Genomic DNA, 18,829 nt, shown 5'->3' on the forward strand with positions numbered 1-18,829 from the left:
GGGCACATGCGTGGCACAGAGGTGTCACACGCGGGGCACAGGTGTCACACGCGGGGCACAGAGAGGGCACACGCGGGGCAAAGGTGTCACACACGGGGCACAGAGAGGGCACACGCGGGGCAGAGGTGTCACACGTGGGGCACAGAGGTGTCACACGCGGGGCACAGAGAGGGCACACGCGGGGCAGAGGTGTAACACGCGGGGCACAGAGGTGTCACACGCGGGGCACAGAGGGCACACGCGGGGCACAGAGAAGGCACACGTGGGGCACAGAGAGGGCACACGCGAGGCACAGAGAGCACACACGGGGCACAGATAGGGCACACGCGGGGCAAAGAGGTGTCACACGCGGGGCACAGAGAAGGCACACGCGGGGCACGTGTCACACGCGGAGCAAAGAAGTGTCACACGCGGGGCACAGAGAAGGCACACGCGGGGCACAGAGAAGGCACACGCGGGGCACAGAGAGGGCACATGCGGGGCACAGAGAAGGCACAAGTGAGGCTCAGAGAGGGCACACGCGGGGCACAGAGGTGTCACATGCGGGGCACAGAGGTGTCACACGCGGGGCACAGAGAGGGCACACGCGGGGCACAGAGAGGGCACACGCGGAGCACAGAGGTGTCACACGCGGGGCAAAGAGAGGGCACACGCAGGGCACAGGAGGTGTCACACGTGGGGCACAGAGAGGGCACACGCGGGGCACAGAGAAGGCACACACGGTGCACAGGTCACACGCGGGGCATAGGTCACACGAGGGACACAGAGGTGTCACATGCGGGGCACAGAGAGGGCACACAGGGGGCACAGAGGTGTCACACGCGGGGCACAGAGAAGGCACACGCGGGGCACAGAGAAGGCACACGTGGGGCACAAGTGTCACACGCGGGGCAAAGAGTTGTCACACGCGGGGCACTGAGAAGGCACACGCGGGGCACAGAGAAGGCACACGCGGGGCACAGGGCACACGTGAGGCACAGAGAGTGCACACGCGGGGCACAGAGAGGGCACACGCGGGGCACAGAGGTGTCACATGCGGGGCAAAGAGAGGGCAAAGAGAGGGCACACGCGGGGCACAGAGGTGTCACACGCGGGGCACATAGGTGTCACACGTGGGGCACAGAGAGGGCACCCGCGGGGCACAGAGAAGGCACACGTGGGGCACAGAGGTGTCTCACGCGGGGCACAGAGAAGGCACACGCGGGGCACAGAGAAGGCACACGCGGGGCACAGAGAAGGCACACGCGGGGCACAAAGGTGTCACATGCGGGGCACAGAGAGGGCACACAGGGGGCACAGAGGTGTCACACGCGGGGCACAACGAAGTCACACACGGGGCACAGGGAGGGCCACAGGGGGCACAGAGAGGGCACACGCGGGGCACAGAGAAGCACACTCGGGGCACAGAAAAGGCACACGCAGGGAACAGAGGTGTCACACGCGGGGCACAGAGAAGGCACACGCGGGGCACAGAGAAGGCACACGTGGGGCACAAGTGTCACACGCGGGGCAAAGAGTTGTCACACGCGGGGCACTGAGAAGGCACACGCGGGGCACAGAGAAGGCACACGCGGGGCACAGGGCACACGTGAGGCACAGAGAGTGCACACGCGGGGCACAGAGAGGGCACACGCGGGGCACAGAGGTGTCACATGCGGGGCAAAGAGAGGGCAAAGAGAGGGCACACGCGGGGCACAGAGGTGTCACACGCGGGGCACATAGGTGTCACACGTGGGGCACAGAGAGGGCACCCGCGGGGCACAGAGAAGGCACACGTGGGGCACAGAGGTGTCTCACGCGGGGCACAGAGAAGGCACACGCGGGGCACAGAGAAGGCACACGCGGGGCACAGAGAAGGCACACGCGGGGCACAAAGGTGTCACATGCGGGGCACAGAGAGGGCACACAGGGGGCACAGAGGTGTCACACGCGGGGCACAACGAAGTCACACACGGGGCACAGGGAGGGCCACAGGGGGCACAGAGAGGGCACACGCGGGGCACAGAGAAGCACACTCGGGGCACAGAAAAGGCACACGCAGGGAACAGAGGTGTCACACGCGGGGCACAGAGAAGGCACACGCGGGGCACAGAGAAGGCACACGTGGGGCACAAGTGTCACACGCGGGGCAAAGAGTTGTCACACGCGGGGCACTGAGAAGGCACACGCGGGGCACAGAGAAGGCACACGCGGGGCACAGGGCACACGTGAGGCACAGAGAGTGCACACGCGGGGCACAGAGAGGGCACACGCGGGGCACAGAGGTGTCACATGCGGGGCAAAGAGAGGGCAAAGAGAGGGCACACGCGGGGCACAGAGGTGTCACACGCGGGGCACATAGGTGTCACACGTGGGGCACAGAGAGGGCACCCGCGGGGCACAGAGAAGGCACACGTGGGGCACAGAGGTGTCTCACGCGGGGCACAGAGAAGGCACACGCGGGGCACAGAGAAGGCACACGCGGGGCACAGAGAAGGCACACGCGGGGCACAAAGGTGTCACATGCGGGGCACAGAGAGGGCACACAGGGGGCACAGAGGTGTCACACACGGGGCACAGGGAGGGCACACAGGGGGCACAGAGAGGGCACACGCGGGGCACAGAGAAGCACACTCGGGGCACAGAAAAGGCACACGCAGGGCACAGAGGTGTCACACACGGGGCACAGAGGGCACAAATTAATATATTTGTGAGGGTCTCAGATCCCTGTTTATTATAGAAAAAACTATGCACAAAAATTTTTGTAACAAAATGTGTCCGAAATATAAATACTTTCCCAGAGTCCGCGGCCAAAAGCACAAAGCATCGCTTATTCCATGTTTTACTATATATAAATACAGTGCTGAGGTTACCGAAAAAAAGATAATTACAAGAACATACAGTTACAATTAATGTAAAAGCATCACTTATTAATTATAGCATTATAAAGAAATGTTATACGCAGCACCTGTATATAACAGGTCAGTATACAGGGGGATGTTATACAGTGTCTGTATATAACAGGTCAGTATACAGGGGGATATTATACACAGTGTCTGTATATAACAGGTCAGTATATAGCGGGATGTTATACACAGTCTGTAGATAACAGGTCAGTTATACAGGGGGATGTTATATACAGTCTGTATATAAAAGGTCAGTATACAGGGGGATGTTATACACAGTCTGTATATAATAGGTCAGGGGGTGTTATACACAGTCTGTATATAATAGGTCAGGGGGTGTTATACACAGCGCCAGTATATGGGGGTCGCTGCGCGTCACCTCTACACTTTACGGTATGAGGGGCGGAGTCTAGCTGCTCACTCTTTGACCAGTCAGCAGGTGGGTCGCTTGCAACGTCATCGGGCGTCGCCGTGACGCACCCGGAAGTGGCTGCCGAAACCCCGAGGAAGGAGAGGAGCAGCGGGGAGACCCGGGGACCGGAAGCTGCGGCATGAAACCGGAAGGGACCGGGGGGGCCCTGAACTACACCTGACCGGTTAGAACCAGGGAGCAAGGGGTTAATCATTGCGCTGCGGGTCACTGGCAGGGAAGGGGTTAACCATTGCTCTTCCAGGGAAGGGTTTAACCATTGCTCTGTAGCTCTGACAGGGAGGGGGTTAATCATTGCTGTGTGTGTCTCGCAGGGAAGGGGTTAATCATTGTTCTACCGGTCTCTCTGGCAGGGAAGGGGTTAATCATTGCTCTGTGTTTCTCTGGCAGGGAAGGGGTTAATCATTGTTCTGCTGGCCTCTCTGGCAGGGAAGGGGTTAATCATTGTTCTGCTGGCCTCTCTGACAGGGAAGGGGTTAATCTTGGCTCCTCGAGGGTTTCTGCGCCTGTCTCACGGACGGCACACCTCTGTGAGCACAGGACTTGCGTATGTGACACGGGGTAATACATACAGCTATCTGTCTGAGCCATTAATCTCCCCCACGGGGTCCCTCACGTGAGTCATATCCCCCCTCACCATTACTCTGCACCTCATCTTGCTGCCACGTCGGGTAACGGGAAGGTCTCACCCAAACATGGAATCAACACGCCACCCGTTGTAGCAAAAAATGTCCGAAAATGCCGTTACTCAAGATTTCAATTAGGGGCCGAGACACAACACACCAATTATATTGGGGAAGTCATATACAGAACTAGTCCAGTGCTTGGTTACGGGATATCAAGATTACACGAACATACGGTATAGTACGTGCGGCCCGTTTCATAGATAAACGCGGCGCTCCGAACAGAAAGCGCGGTGTCTGGTCACGGGACAATATCCGAGCGCTCGCAGAGATTGGAAGAGGCAAATCCGCGCGCCTATTTTTAGGATGGAACTGCTTCCTAAAATAAACCGTGCGCGTGCGTGTGTGTGTGTGTGTGTGTGTGTGTGTGTGTGTGTGTGTGTGTGTGTGTGTGTGCGTGTATAAGTCTGGCAGCGCTCTTTGGGACGTTTTGCTGTGGCCAAAATGCTGCCCACTTCGGCGCGACCTCCGGTCCTGCGCCTGACCGGCCACTACAAAAACTGCCGCGTAAATGTCCCGCACGGGACCGCTTCACTGCCTATACAGGCCGCTCCGACGCGCCATCTTTAAATGTCCTGCGGGACTAGGCAGTGTAGCGTTCTATAGCGGGGCATTAAACACGCAGTTGTAGGAGCGGCAGGCCGGGTCGGGTACGTTGCGGAAGAGTCCCAGCGGTGGCGTTTTGGTCACCGTAAAACGTCCCATTCCGCTGGCAGGGAGGGGAGTTGCAGCGCGGGTCTTTGGCAGGGAGAGCGTGGATCTGGCAATGCCGGGATTACCGCAGTGCTGGGGTCACTGGCAAGGCGTGTCTCTGGCAGGGTGGGGGGGGTTCTCTCTCTGGCAGGGCGGGGTTACAGTGTGTCTTGCAGGGTGGGGGGTTTCTCTGGTTGGATGGGGTCTCAGACAGGGCTGTGGCAGGGCGGGGTTAGTGTCTCTGGCAGTGTGGGGGGGGTTCTCTCTGGCAGGGCGGGGTTAGTGTGTCTGGCAGGTTGGGGGGTTTCTCTGGTTGGATGGGGTCTCAGACGGGGCTGTGGTTGGGCGGGGTTTACCGCGTGTTTCTCTCTTGCAGAGAGTGGCTGGATGGCGGAGTCCGCGTCGGGATCCCGCGCCCTGGTGGAGGACTTTGTGCGGTACAAGCTGTGTCAGCGCGGTCTGAGGTCGGAGCCAGCGGGGGGCGCTTCCTGCCCTCTTCACGCCACGATGCGTGCTGCTGGGGACGAGTTTGAGGAGCGTTTCCGGCAGGAGTTCAGCGAGATCTCTGCGCAGATCCATGTGACTCCCAGCACGGCGTACCCACGCTTCGCCGAGGTGGCGGGTGGCCTCTTCCAGGGCGGCGTGAACTGGGGGCGCGTGGTGGCGTTCTTTGTGTTTGGCGCCGCGCTCTGCGCAGAGAGCGTCAACAAAGAGATGTCACCGCTGGTACTGCGGATACAGGACTGGATGGGAACTTACCTGGAGACCAACCTCAGGGACTGGATACAGAACAACGGGGGCTGGGTGAGGATCCTACCTTAACCCTCCCCCCACTACCCCTCCCCCCACTACCCCTCCCCCACTACCCCTCCCCTAATTGCCTTCTCCCCCCGGCCCTTCTCTTCCCCCCACCCCCCCCTCCGGCCCTTCTCTTCACCCCCCCCCCCCCCCCCCTCCGGCCCTTCTCTTCCCCCCCCCCCCCCCCGGCCCTTCTCTTCCCCCCCCCCGGCCCTTCTCTTCCCCCCCCGGCCCTTCTCTTCTCTTCCCCCCCCCCGGCCCTTCTCTTCCCCCCCCCCCGGCCCTTCTCTTCCCCCCCCCCCGGCCCTTCTCTTCCCCCCCCCCGGCCCTTCTCTTCCCCCCCCCCGGCCCTTCTCTTCCCCCCCCCCGGCCCTTCTCTTCCCCCCCCCGGCCCTTCTCTTCCCCCCCCCCCCCGGCCCTTCTCTTCCCCCCCCCCCCCCGGCCCTTCTCTTTCCCCCCCCCGGCCCTTCTCTTCCCCCCCCCCCGGCCCTTCTCTTCCCCCCCCCCGGCCCTTCTCTTCCCCCCCCCCCCGGCCCTTCTCTTCCCCCCCCCCGGCCCTACTCTTCCCCCCCCCCGGCCCTTCTCTTCCCCCCCCCCCCCGGCCCTTCTCTTTCCCCCCCCCCCCCCCCGGCCCTTCTCTTCCCCCCCCCCCCCCGGCCCTTCTCTTCCCCCCCCCCCCCGGCCCTTCTCTTTCCCCCCCCCCCCGGCCCTTCTCTTCCCCCCCCCCCGGCCCTTCTCTTCCCCCCCCCCCCGGCCCTTCTCTTCTCCCCCCCCCGGCCCTTCTCTTCCCCCCCCCCGGCCCTTCTCTTCCCCCCCCCCCGGCCCTTCTCTTCCCCCCCCCCCCCGGCCCTTCTCTTCCCCCCCCCCCCCGGCCCTTCTCTTCCCCCCCCCCCCCCCGGCCCTTCTCTTCCCCCCCCCCCCCGGCCCTTCTCTTCCCCCCCCCGGCCCTTCTCTTCCCCCCCCCGGCCCTTCTCTTCCCCCCCCGGCCCTTCTCTTCTCCCCCCCCCGGCCCTTCTCTTCCCCCCCCCCCCCCCCCGGCCCTTCTCTTCCCCCCCCCGGCCCTTCTCTTCCCCCCCCCGGCCCTTCTCTTCCCCCCCCCCCGGCCCTTCTCTTTCCCCCCCCCCCCCCGGCCCTTCTCTTTCCCCCCCCCCCCCGGCCCTTCTCTTCCCCCCCCCCCCCCCGGCCCTTCTCTTCCCCCCCCGGCCCTTCTCTTCCCCCCCCCCCCGGCCCTTCTCTTCCCCCCCCCCCCCCGGCCCTTCTCTTCCCCCCCCCGGCCCTTCTCTTCCCCCCCCGGCCCTTCTCTTCTCCCCCCCCCGGCCCTTCTCTTCCCCCCCCCCCCCCCGGCCCTTCTCTTCCCCCCCCCGGCCCTTCTCTTCCCCCCCCCCCTCCGGCCCTTCTCTTCCCCCCCCCCCCCCGGCCCTTCTCTTCCCCCCCCCCGGCCCTTCTCTTCCCCCCCCGGCCCTTCTCTTCTCTTCCCCCCCCCCGGCCCTTCTCTTCCCCCCCCCCCGGCCCTTCTCTTCCCCCCCCCCCGGCCCTTCTCTTCCCCCCCCCCCGGCCCTTCTCTTCCCCCCCCCCGGCCCTTCTTCTTCCTTCCCCCCCCCCGGCCCTTCTCTTCCCCCCCCCGGCCCTTCTCTTCCCCCCCCCCCCCGGCCCTTCTCTTCCCCCCCCCCCCCCGGCCCTTCTCTTTCCCCCCCCCGGCCCTTCTCTTCCCCCCCCCCCGGCCCTTCTCTTCCCCCCCCCCGGCCCTTCTCTTCCCCCCCCCCCCGGCCCTTCTCTTCCCCCCCCCCGGCCCTACTCTTCCCCCCCCCCGGCCCTTCTCTTCCCCCCCCCCCCCCGGCCCTTCTCTTTCCCCCCCCCCCCCCCCCCGGCCCTTCTCTTCCCCCCCCCCCCCCGGCCCTTCTCTTCCCCCCCCCCCCCGGCCCTTCTCTTTCCCCCCCCCCCCCGGCCCTTCTCTTCCCCCCCCCCCGGCCCTTCTCTTCCCCCCCCCCCGGCCCTTCTCTTCTCCCCCCCCCGGCCCTTCTCTTCCCCCCCCCCGGCCCTTCTCTTCCCCCCCCCCCCGGCCCTTCTCTTCCCCCCCCCCCCCGGCCCTTCTCTTCCCCCCCCCCCCCGGCCCTTCTCTTCCCCCCCCCCCCCCGGCCCTTCTCTTCCCCCCCCCCCCCCGGCCCTTCTCTTCCCCCCCCCGGCCCTTCTCTTCCCCCCCGGCCCTTCTCTTCTCCCCCCCCCGGCCCTTCTCTTCCCCCCCCCCCCCCCCGGCCCTTCTCTTCCCCCCCCCGGCCCTTCTCTTCCCCCCCCCCCGGCCCTTCTCTTTCCCCCCCCCCCCCCGGCCCTTCTCTTCCCCCCCCCCCCCCCCGGCCCTTCTCTTCCCCCCCCGGCCCTTCTCTTCCCCCCCCCCCCGGCCCTTCTCTTCCCCCCCCCCCGGCCCTTCTCTTCCCCCCCCCCCCCCGGCCTTTCTCTTCCCCCCCCCCCCCGGCCCTTCTCTTCCCCCCTCCCCCGGCCCTTCTCTTCCCCCCCCGGCCCTTCTCTTCCCCCCCCCCCGGCCCTTCTCTTCCCCCCCCCGGCCCTTCTCTTCCCCCCCCCCCGGCCCTTCTCTTCCCCCCCCCCCCCCCCGGCCCTTCTCTTCCCCCCCCCCCCCCCGGCCCTTCTCTTCCCCCCCCCCCCCGGCCCTTCTCTTCCCCCCCCCCCCCCCGGCCCTTCTCTTCCCCCCCCCCCCCCCCCGGCCCTTCTCTTCCCCCCCCCCCCCCCCCGGCCCTTCTCTTCCCCCCCCCCCGGCCCTTCTCTTCCCCCCCCCCGGCCCTTCTCTTCCCCCCCCCCCGGCCCTTCTCTTCCCCCCCCGCTGGCCCTTCTCTTCCCCCCCCCGCTCTTCTCTTCCCCCCCCGCTCTTCTCTTCCCCCCCCGCTCTTCTCTTCCCCCCCCCCCCCGCCCTTCTCTTCCCCCCCCCCGCCCTTCTCTTCCCCCCCCCCCGCCCTTCTCTTCCCCCCCAGCCCTTCTCTTTCCCCCCCCCCCGCCGCCCTTCTCTTTCCCCCCCCCCCCCCACCGCCCTTCTCTTTCCCCCCCCCCCACCGCCCTTCTCTTTTCCCCCCCGGCCGCCCTTCTCTTCTCCCCCCCGCCCTTCTCTTCTCTCCCCCCCGCCCTTCTCTTCTCCCCCCCCCGCCCTTCTCTTCTCCCCCCCCCGCCCTTCTCTTCTCCCCCCCGCCCTTCTCTTCTCCCCCCCGCCCTTCTCTTCTCCCCCCCCCGCCCTTCTCTTCTCCCCCCCGCCCTTCTCTTCTCCCCCCCCCGCCCTTCTCTTCTCCCCCCCCCCGCCCTTCTCTTCTCCCCCCCCCCGCCCTTCTCTTCTCCCCCCCCCGCCCTTCTCTTCTCCCCCCCCCCGCCCTGCTCTTCCCCCCCCGGCCCTTCTCTTCTCCCCCCCCCCCCGCCCTTCTCTTCCCTTCCCCCCCCCCCCCCCCGCCCTTCTCTTCCCCCCCCGCTCTTCTCTTCCCCCCCCCCCCCGCTCTTCTCTTCCCCCCCGCTCTTCTCTTTCCCCCCCCCCCCGCCCTTCTCTTCCCCCCCCAGCCCTTCTCTTCCCCCCCCCCCCGGCCCTTCTCTTCCCCCCCCGCTCTTCTCTTCCCCCCCCGCTCTTCTCTTCCCCCCCCCCGCCCTTCTCTTCCCCCCCGCTCTTCTCTTCCCCCCCCCCCCCCGCCCTTCTCTTCCCCCCCAGCCCTTCTCTTCCCCCCCCCCCCGCCGCCCTTCTCTTTTCCCCCCCGGCCGCCCTTCTCTTTTCCCCCCCGCCGCCCTTCTCTTTTCCCGCCCGCCACCCTTCTCTTTCCCCCCCCCGCCCTTCTCTTTCCCCCCCCCGCCCTTCTCTTCCCCCCCCCCGCCCTTCTCTTCCCCCCCCCCGCCCTTCTCTTCCCCCCCCGCCCTTCTCTTTCCCCCCCCCGCCCTTCTCTTCCCCCCCCGCTCTTCTCTTCCCCCCCCGCTCTTCTCTTCCCCCCCCCGCCCTTCTCTTCCCCCCCAGCCCTTCTCTTCTCCCCCCCCCCGCCCTTCTCTTCTCCCCCCCCCCGCCCTTCTCTTCTCCCCCCTGCCCTTCTCTTCTCCCCCCCCCCGCCGCCCTTCTCTTCCCCCCCCCCCCCGCCGCCCTTCTCTTCCCCCCCCCCCGCCGCCCTTCTCTTCCCCCCCCCCCCGCCGCCCTTCTCTTCCCCCCCCCCGCCGCCCTTCTCTTTCCCCCCCCCGCCCTTCTCTTTCCCCCCCCCGCCCTTCTCTTTCCCCCCCCCGCCCTTCTCTTTCCCCCCCCCGCCCTTCTCTTTCCCCCCCCCGCCCTTCTCTTTCCCCCCCCCGCCCTTCTCTTTCCCCCCCCCGCCCTTCTCTTTCCCCCCCCCCGCCCTTCTCTTTCCCCCCCCCCGCCCTTCTCTTTCCCCCCCCCGCCCTTCTCTTCCCCCCCCGCCCTTCTCTTCCCCCCCCGCCCTTCTCTTCCCCCCCCGCCCTTCTCTTCCCCCCCCGCCCTTCTCTTCCCCCCCCGCCCTTCTCTTCCCCCCCCGCCCTTCTCTTTTCCCCCCCCCGCCCTTCTCTTCCCCCCCCCGCCCTTCTCTTTTCCCCCCCGCCGCCCTTCTCTTTTCCCCGCCGCCCTTCTCTTTTCCCCCCCGCCGCCCTTCTCTTGCCCCCCCGCCGCCCTTCTCTTGCCCCCCCGCCGCCCTTCTCTTCACCCCCGCCGCCCTTCTCTTCCCCCCCCCGCCGCCCTTCTCTTCCCCCCCCCCCTTGCCGCCCTTCTCTTCCCCCCCCCCGCCACCCTTCTCTTCCCCCCCCGCCCTTCTCTTCCCCCCCCGCCCTTCTCTTCCCCCCCGCCCTTCTCTTCCCCCCCGCCCTTCTCTTCCCCCCCGCCCTTCTCTTCCCCCCCCGCCCTTCTCTTCCCCCCCCGCCCTTCTCTTCCCCCCCCGCCCTTCTTTTCCCCCCCCCGCCCTTCTCTTGCCCCCCCGCCGCCCTTCTCTTCCCCCCCCCGCCGCCCTTCTCTTCCCCCCCCGCCGCCCTTCTCTTCCCCCCCCGCCGCCCTTCTCTTCCCCCCCCGCCGCCCTTCTCTCCCCCCCGCCCTTCTCTCCCCCCCAGCCCTTCTCTTCCCCCCCGCCCTTCTCTTTTCCCCCCCGCCGCCCTTCTCTTTTCCCCCCCGCCGCCCTTCTCTTTTCCCCCCCGTCGCCCTTCTCTTTTCCCCCCCGTCGCCCTTCTCTTTTCCCCCCCGTCGCCCTTCTCTTTTCCCCCCCCCCGCCGCCCTTCTCTTTTCCCCCCCCCCGCCGCCCTTCTCTTTTCCCCCCCCCGCCGCCCTTCTCTTTTCCCCCCCCCGCCGCCCTTCTCTTTTCCCCCCCCCGCCGCCCTTCTCTTTTCCCCCCCGCCGCCCTTCTCTTCCCCCCCCCCCCGCCCTTCTCTTCCCCCCCCCGCCCTTCTCTTCCCCCCCCGCCGCCCTTCTCTTCCCCCCCCCGCCGCCCTTCTCTTCCCCCCCCCGCCGCCCTTCTCTTCCCCCCCCCGCCGCCCTTCTCTTCCCCCCCCGCCGCCCTTCTCTTTTCCCCCCCGCCGCCCCTCTCTTTTCCCCCCCGCCGCCCCTCTCTTTTCCCCCCCGCCGCCCCTCTCTTTTCCCCCCCGCCGCCCCTCTCTTTTCCCCCCCGCCGCCCCTCTCTTTTCCCCCCCGCCGCCCTTCTCTTTTCCCCCCCGCCGCCCTTCTCTTTTCCCCCCCGTCGCCCTTCTCTTTTCCCTCCCGCCCTTCTCTTCACCCCCCCCCGCCCTTCTCTTCCCCCCCGCCCTTCTCTTCCCCCCCGCCCTTCTCTTCCCCCCCGCCCTTCTCTTCCCCCCCGCCCTTCTCTTCCCCCCCGCCCTTCTCTTCCCCCCCGCCCTTTCTTCGCTTTCCTTCCCCCCCGCCCTTCTCTTCCCCCCCGCCCTTCTCTTCCCCCCCGCCCTTCTCTTTTCCCCCCGCCGCCCTTCTCTTTTCCCCCCCGTCGCCCTTCTCTTTTCCCCCCCGTCGCCCTTCTCTTTTCCCCCCCGTCGCCCTTCTCTTTTCCCCCCCCCGCCGCCCTTCTCTTTTCCCCCCCCCCGCCGCCCTTCTCTTTTCCCCCCCCCGCCGCCCTTCTCTTTTCCCCCCCCCCGCCGCCCTTCTCTTTTCCCCCCCCCGCCGCCCTTCTCTTTTCCCCCCCGCCGCCCTTCTCTTCCCCCCCCCCCCGCCCTTCTCTTCCCCCCCCCGCCCTTCTCTTCCCCCCCCGCCGCCCTTCTCTTCCCCCCCCCGCCGCCCTTCTCTTCCCCCCCCCGCCGCCCTTCTCTCCCCCCCCCGCCGCCCTTCTCTTTTCCCCCCCGCCGCCCCTCTCTTTTCCCCCCCGCCGCCCCTCTCTTTTCCCCCCCGCCGCCCCTCTCTTTTCCCCCCCGCCGCCCCTCTCTTTTCCCCCCCGCCGCCCCTCTCTTTTCCCCCCCGCCGCCCCTCTCTTTTCCCCCCCGCCGCCCTTCTCTTTTCCCCCCCGTCGCCCTTCTCTTTTCCCCCCCGTCGCCCTTCTCTTTTCCCTCCCGCCCTTCTCTTCACCCCCCCCGCCCTTCTCTTCCCCCCCGCCCTTCTCTTCCCCCCCGCCCTTCTCTTCCCCCCCGCCCTTCTCTTCCCCCCCGCCCTTCTCTTCCCCCCCGCCCTTCTCTTCCCCCCCGCCCTTCTCTTCCCCCCCGCCCTTCTCTTCCCCCCCGCCCTTCTCTTCCCCCCCGCCCTTCTCTTCCCCCCCGCCCTTCTCTTCCCCCCCGCCGCCCTTCTCTTCCCCCCCGCCGCCCTTCTCTTCCCCCCCCCCCGCCGCCCTTCTCTTCCCCCCCCCCCGCCGCCCTTCTCTTCCCCCCCGCCCTTCTTTCCCCCCCCGCCCTTCTCTCCCCCCCCGCCCTTCTCTCCCCCCCCGCCCTTCTCTCCCCCCCCGCCCTTCTCTCCCCCCCCGCCCTTCTCTCCCCCCCGCCCTTCTCTCCCCCCCGCCCTTCTCTCCCCCCCGCCCTTCTCTCCCCCCCCCGCCCTTCTCTTCCCCCCCCGCCCTTCTCTTCCCCCCCCCGCCCTTCTCTTCCCCCCCCGCCCTTCTCTTCCCCCCCCGCCCTTCTCTTCCCCCCCCGCCCTTCTCTTCCCCCCGCCCTTCTCTTCCCCCCCGCCCTTCTCTTCCCCCCCGCCCTTCTCTTCCCCCCCCGCCCTTCTCTTCCCCCCCCCGCCCTTCTCTTCCCCCCCCGCCCTTCTCTTCCCCCCCCGCCCTTCTCTTCCCCCCCCGCCCTTCTCTTCCCCCCCCGCCCTTCTCTTCCCCCCCGCCCTTCTCTTCCCCCCCCGCCCTTCTCTTCCCCCCCCGCCCTTTTCTTCCCCCCCCCCCCGCCGCCCTTCTCTTTTCCCCCCCGCCCTTCTCTTCCCCCCCCCCCCGCCGCCCTTCTCTTTTCCCCCCCGCCGCCCTTCTCTTTTCCCCCCCGCCGCCCTTCTCTTTTCCCCCCCGCCGCCCTTTTCTCCCTCCCTTCCACCCTTTTCTCCCTCCCTCCCCCCCTTTTCTCCCTCCCTCCCCCCCTTTTCTCCCTCCCCCCCTTTTCTCCCTCCCCCCCTTTTCTCCCTACCCCCCTTTTCTCCCTACCCCCCTTTTCTCCCTCCCTCTCTTTTCTCCCTCCCTCTCTTTTCTCCCTCCCTCCCCCCCTTTTCTCCCTCCCTCCCCCCCTTTTCTCCCTCCCTCCCCCCTTTTCTCCTTCCCTCCCCCCTTTTCTCCTTCCCTCCCCCCCTTTTCTCCTTCCCTCCCCCCCCTTTTCTCCTTCCCTCCCCCCCTTTTCTCCTTCCCTCCCCCCCTTTTCTCCTTCCCTCCCCCCCTTTTCTCCTTCCCTCCCCCCCTTTTCTCCTTCCCTCCCCCCCTTTTCTCCTTCCCTCTCCCCCTTTTCTCCCTCCCCCCCGCCCTTTTCTCCCTCCCCCCCCTCCCCCCCGCCCTTATTTCTCTTCCCCCCTCCCCAATACCCTCTACTGGGACGGTTGCGATAGAGGACGCGAGAGGGGAACTGGGCCTCTCTGTGCGGGGGTAACAGCGTCTCTCTGTCCTGCAGAACGGGTTCCTGGCCCTCTACGGGGACGGTGCGATAGAGGAGGCAAGGAGGCAGCGGGAGGGGAACTGGGCCTCCCTGAAGACGGTCCTTGCGGGCACAGTGGCACTGGGGGCTCTGATGACGGTGGGCGCTCTGTTTGCCAGCAAGTGACACCCTGAGTCCTGGGACAGAAACACGAAGTGTTCCCTACAAACTCTGCGCTGTCTGCTTGTCTCTGTGTGATTGTGTGTCACTGGGTGCGGTTGTATTTGTCTCCTGCGTTGCTTGTGTGTACGTGTGTGTGCATGTGGTATCGTGCATGGTATGCGTACATGTATCGGCCATGCGCTGTTTGTGCACGCGCACAATACCAATGTACGCGGTGCGCGCGCACAATACCGGTGTGCGCCTGTGTTGCATACTCTGTGTGCGCGCTATTATTCAATTGTGCGGTGTGTCACTTTTGTGGTATGTGTTGCGTGTATTATCCTTGTCACATGTTTGCGTGCAGTATCTATGTCACTGTGTGTTTGTGCACACAATATATGTTGTGTGTGTGTGTGTGTGTGTGTGTGTGTGTGTGTGTGTGTATAATATCTGTCACATAAAGTGTGTATGCACGCGGAGTATCTTGTTTAATGTGTGTGATTGTGCGCAGAGTTTCTGTAACGTGTGAATGTGCGTGCATGCAGTATCTTTCACTGTGTGAGAGAGCGCGCGTGAGATAGTGTGTCACATAGTGTGTGTGTGCGCGATAGTGTGTGTCACATAATGTGTGTGTGTGTGTGTGTGTGTCATAATATTTATTGCTTCTCTTCCGCCTGGTTCCCCTGTGCTCTCTTGGCCTTTGTGGTGGGAGTTTGAGGGGAAGGCACAGATCTCTGTCCTCTCCTCCCACAGTAACGTTTTTCCGTGCACCTTCCCAAGCAGACAGCACGGAACCTAGCACAGTGACCTAGAACCCCCCAGGGGGAGGGGATTGTGCAAGACTTGGAGTGATCACAAGGTGTCACGCTCATTAGTTCTAGCTGTCTGGTGGGAGGAGGGGGCGCAGAGTGGGTGAGAGACACTTCTATCACATGGAGTGAGACTTCCAATGTTCCCAAACACATTTCCCGTGGGAGGCTTCAGCCTGGCCCTGCTCTGCATGCTGGTATATTTCTGGACCGCACATAAGGGGTCACTCCCCCTCGTCACACCGCGGAAGGACTCCACATAAGAGGTCACACTACCACAAGCGAGGGTCTGGACATGTCTGCCCCAAGACAGGAGCCATCTCAGCCCTTCCCACTTGCCATGTCTGATGGGAAGGGGCAAGAGGAGGAACCCTCCCCCCCCCCATCTCAGACAAGGGGCCTCCGTACAGAACACTAAATGGATGGGGGGCTGCGAGTGCCCGGACGAGATCTGTAATAAAGTTTCCGGCACGGGACAGGATCGCCTTATTTACTAATTACTCATACAAATGTATCCCTACTTGCCCGGCTTTGCAGGAGTTAACATCGAGTTGGATATATACACATGGCTGTGGTCAGTCTCAGACCTGGTCAGTGTGCTGGGTCAGTTCAGGCTGGGCTCAGTCTCAGACCTGGTCAGGGTGCTGGGTCAGTGCAGGCTGGGCTCATTCTCAGACCTGCTCAGGGTGCTGGGTCAGTGCAGGCTGGGCTCAGTCTCCCAGACCTGGTCAGGGTGCTGGGTCAGTGCAAACTGGCTCAGCCTCTCAGACCTGGTCAGGGTGCTGGGTCAGTGCAGACTGGGCTCAGTCTCAGACCTTGTCAGGGTGCTGGGTCAGTGCAGGCTGGGGTCAGTCTCCCAGACCTGGTCAGGGTGCTGGGTCAGTGCAGACTGGGCTCAGTCTCAGACCTTGTCAGGGTGCTGGGTCAGTGCAGGCTGGGCTCAGACCTGGTCAGGGTGCTGGGTCAGTGCCGGCTGGGCTCAGCCTCAGACCTGGCCAGGGTGCTGGGTCAGTCTCAGACCTGGTCAGTGCAGGGTGCTGGGTCAGTGAAGGCTGGGCTTAGCCTCTCAGACCTGGTCAGGGTGCTTGGTCAGTGCAGGCTGGGCAAAGTCTCTCAGACCTGGTCAGGGTGCTGGGTCAGTGCAGGCTGGGCTCAGTGTCTCAGACCTGGTCAGGATGCTGGGTCAGTGCAGGCTGGGCTCAGTCTTAGACCTGGTCTGGGTGCTGGGTCAGTGCAGTCTGGGCTCAGACCTGGTCAGGGTCAGTGCAGGTTGGGCTCAGCCTCTCAGACCTGGTCAGGGTGCTTGGTCAGTGCAGGCTGGGCAAAGTCTCTCAGACCTGGTCAGGGTGCTGGGTCAGTGCAGGCTGGGCTCAGTGTCTCAGACCTGGTCAGGATGCTGGGTCAGTGCAGGCTGGGCTCAGTATTAGACCTGGTCTGGGTGCTGGGTCAGTGCAGTCTGGGCTCAGACCTGGTCAGGGTCAGTGCAGGTTGGGCTCAGCCTCTCAGACACTGGTCAGGGCAGATAGAATAAGGATATGCGCCAGGAACTTTTACATTACAAACAAAGAGCTTTATTCACACCCGTTGGTAATGCTCCACATGCATAGGACATACTTCTCATAGACATTAACTGGGGACAAACAATATGGTTACTCTGCTTCTTCCCCTGGTATATCTCTTACACTAGGGAGGTACTTGGGATTCATCCCCTTGGCAGCCCTCACTCATACACTTGGAAGGTACTTATACTTGTGTCCTTTAGAGATGTTAGATTGCCAATCTCTTGTGTAGCTTCTTTAATGCCCATGGATCTTGGGGACACTACTCTCGCGGATCAGTATCCCATTACTGTTGCCGGCATTTTTCCTCTATATAAGATCAGGAGTTCACTGAGGAATTGTTGGTCAGAACACACTATACGTTCAGGGATCAGTATCCTGTCATTCTGTATACTGCCCAGTTCGTCCATACCTATTGAATCAGGGCTTCACTAGGGAATTTTCGGTGGGCCTTATCCAACTGTGCTCCGGAGTTTCTACTCTAAGAACTCCCTGCTGAGCACTCGCCTGCTCATCTGGTCAGAGAAAAATCTTTGCTCTTTACTAGGGAATGTGCCGTTTACAGATAGAGCCCCTAACTGAAAACAATTAAGGTGACAGGACATCTTTACTACACATAACTATATGCTTAAACATAACTTACAGTGAGGCTCCTCCACTATCACTCCTCTAGGAACTGGATTCTAGAATTTTCTAGCTGAGTATATATTGTTGTTGTAGAGGTCAAAGTCATTAACTGTATTCTTTGAATACTGAGAAAAAGGCGATAAAATGTTCTTTTTGACATTATTTAAAAATCATACTTAAGGAGTTTGATGTTTTAGTAACTGAACAATGATTTAAATAGGCGCTTAATGATTTTTTTCAATAGAAAGATCAAGGAATTCCAAGTGAGGAAGAAGTGCATTTAGTGTGTTTTACCTGTACGACAAAGATATACTCTTGTGGTAACGTCACTTATCAGACAAACCAACACTATCACATGATGGGGAGAGAAGCAACTCTGTGACCCCCTCACAGTTAACTACTAGTAGTCCATAGCAGGAGGGGGCTACACTCTCCACTAACGTAAAGGCGATGTTGCCCCCAACATCCAACAAATTCGCTATGGGTAACATTGGGATATTTAGCCGAATACATCCTAGACCAGTGTTTTTCAACCTTTTTTGGTTAGGGAACCAAAATAACCCAACCTTCGCCCGTCGTTCATGTCTCTTCCCCCCTCACACTCTCCCCTTTACACTCCCTCACACACACATTCACACACTCCCTTTTTCACACACACTCACTCCCCCTCTTACACACACTCTCACTTACACACATGCAAGCCCCCCCTGCCATTACCCGATCCTCCTGTCAGACGGAATTTGACGACTTCCGGAGCAGGCAGGGGGAGGAAGGATAGCAGTGACCGGGTGGCTGAGCTCGGGACCTGCCGGGTCACTGCTATGTGGGGTGCCGTCACGCCGCCGGGCCTGGGACAGCTGGGAGAGTTGTCCCAGCTCTCCTCCCCTGGTGGCCGTGGAATCCCTGAGTGGTGCTCGCAAAACCACGGTTGAAAATCACTCTCCGAGACACATAATATAACATGACAGTACTATACATTTCTTTCAATATACATACAGGTAGTTTCCCTACTATAATCATCCTGTCACGGTACTTGGCATCTCGTAATCAACACCCTACATACTTATTTGTCAAATATGTGATCACAATACCACCACCATATACATTCTGGGAATATTTCAAGATACCTCACTGGGTACAACACACACTGCCTATACTTTGGGTGCGTCTCTAAGACAATTTATGGCATAACTCCAGCAATTTACTGTTATACTCTATTCACTCAGCATATAGCTTACTGTGACGTCAGATACATATACTGCGGCGAGAAAACGTTTGTGAACCTGTGAGAGACCTGCAGAGGTACAACCATGGAGACATATTTGGGGAAAATAAACCATGGCTTTTGTTCAGCCTGTAGCTTTAAGCAATATATTCTAAGGATGCACACCAATAAGCAAACATCCTATCCCTGTGTGAGGGCTTACTCACTTTCCCAGTCCCTATCTGCAGGGCTGGGAAGATAGGCCTCTTTCCAACCTATGACCCCAAAGTCCAGAGAGATACCTGTAAGCAGGGGGCTCTTTGTCAGTCTCTGGGGTGTGTCCGTTGGGGGGCCAGCCTCTTTCGGGTTCCGGGGTCTGCTGCACCCTGTATATAGAGGCTCATTTCAGGGTGTCTTGCTGGCAGCACAGTCTTGTGCTCAGGAGATCCCCTGCAGTTCCAGCAGGAGCTATTCTACCTGTCTGATGAGCCAGGTGGAGAATGATTAATTGTCTGCAGTTGCAATTAACCAGCTCCCTGCTGCATTCCTCAGACTAATACAGGCTTCCTATTGAAGCCCTTGTAGACAGGGTTTCTGCCCTATCACAGAACCCCTTAGGATTTTCACATATTTCAAACCTAAAATGTTATTAGATCTTAATCGAAGTCTTAATAATAGATAAAGATAACCTGATCAAACAAATGACACAAAAACATGATCCCTTTTCAACATTTATCCACAAATTATTAAACAATCAATATCCATGTATGAAAAAGTATGTGAAGTTTTAGTTTCAGTACCAGGTGGCGCCCCCTTGAGCAGCAGTGACTTGCGTGTCCTGTAACTGCTGGTCAGTCAAACATCTTTTTTGAGGAATTTTGGCCCATTCCTCCTTACAGAATTGGTTCAACTCAGTGACATTTGAGGGCTGCCTTGCATGGACAGCGCGCTTCTTGTCCTGCCACGACATTTTGATAGTGTTTAGTTCCA

At 63.1% G+C, this 18,829-nt stretch overlaps 1 protein-coding gene across 1 annotated transcript; it reads left to right on the forward strand.

Annotated features, from left to right (window-relative positions):
• Positions 1-3,325: 3,325 nt before the first annotated feature.
• Positions 3,326-14,925, forward strand: LOC142465127 (apoptosis regulator R1). The gene is made up of 3 exons (XM_075569060.1): positions 3,326-3,481; positions 5,068-5,495; positions 13,515-14,925. Exons 2-3 carry the CDS (start codon positions 5,079-5,081, stop codon positions 13,662-13,664), a joined length of 567 nt encoding a protein of 188 aa, XP_075425175.1. The 5' UTR covers positions 3,326-3,481; positions 5,068-5,078; the 3' UTR covers positions 13,665-14,925.
• Positions 14,926-18,829: the final 3,904 nt, after the last annotated feature.

Source organism: Ascaphus truei, chromosome 13, assembly GCF_040206685.1.
Source record: "Ascaphus truei isolate aAscTru1 chromosome 13, aAscTru1.hap1, whole genome shotgun sequence".
Taxonomy (NCBI): Eukaryota; Metazoa; Chordata; class Amphibia; order Anura; family Ascaphidae; genus Ascaphus; species Ascaphus truei.

Excerpts from the sequence above, each read along its gene's own strand:
- LOC142465127 (XM_075569060.1), top strand. The coding sequence starts at position 5,079 with ATGGCGGAGTCCGCGTCGGGATCCCGCGCCCTGGTGGAGGACTTTGTG. Across the intron at positions 5,496-13,514 it reads TACAGAACAACGGGGGCTGG|AACGGGTTCCTGGCCCTCTA; the intron begins GTGAGGATCCTA and ends TCTGTCCTGCAG.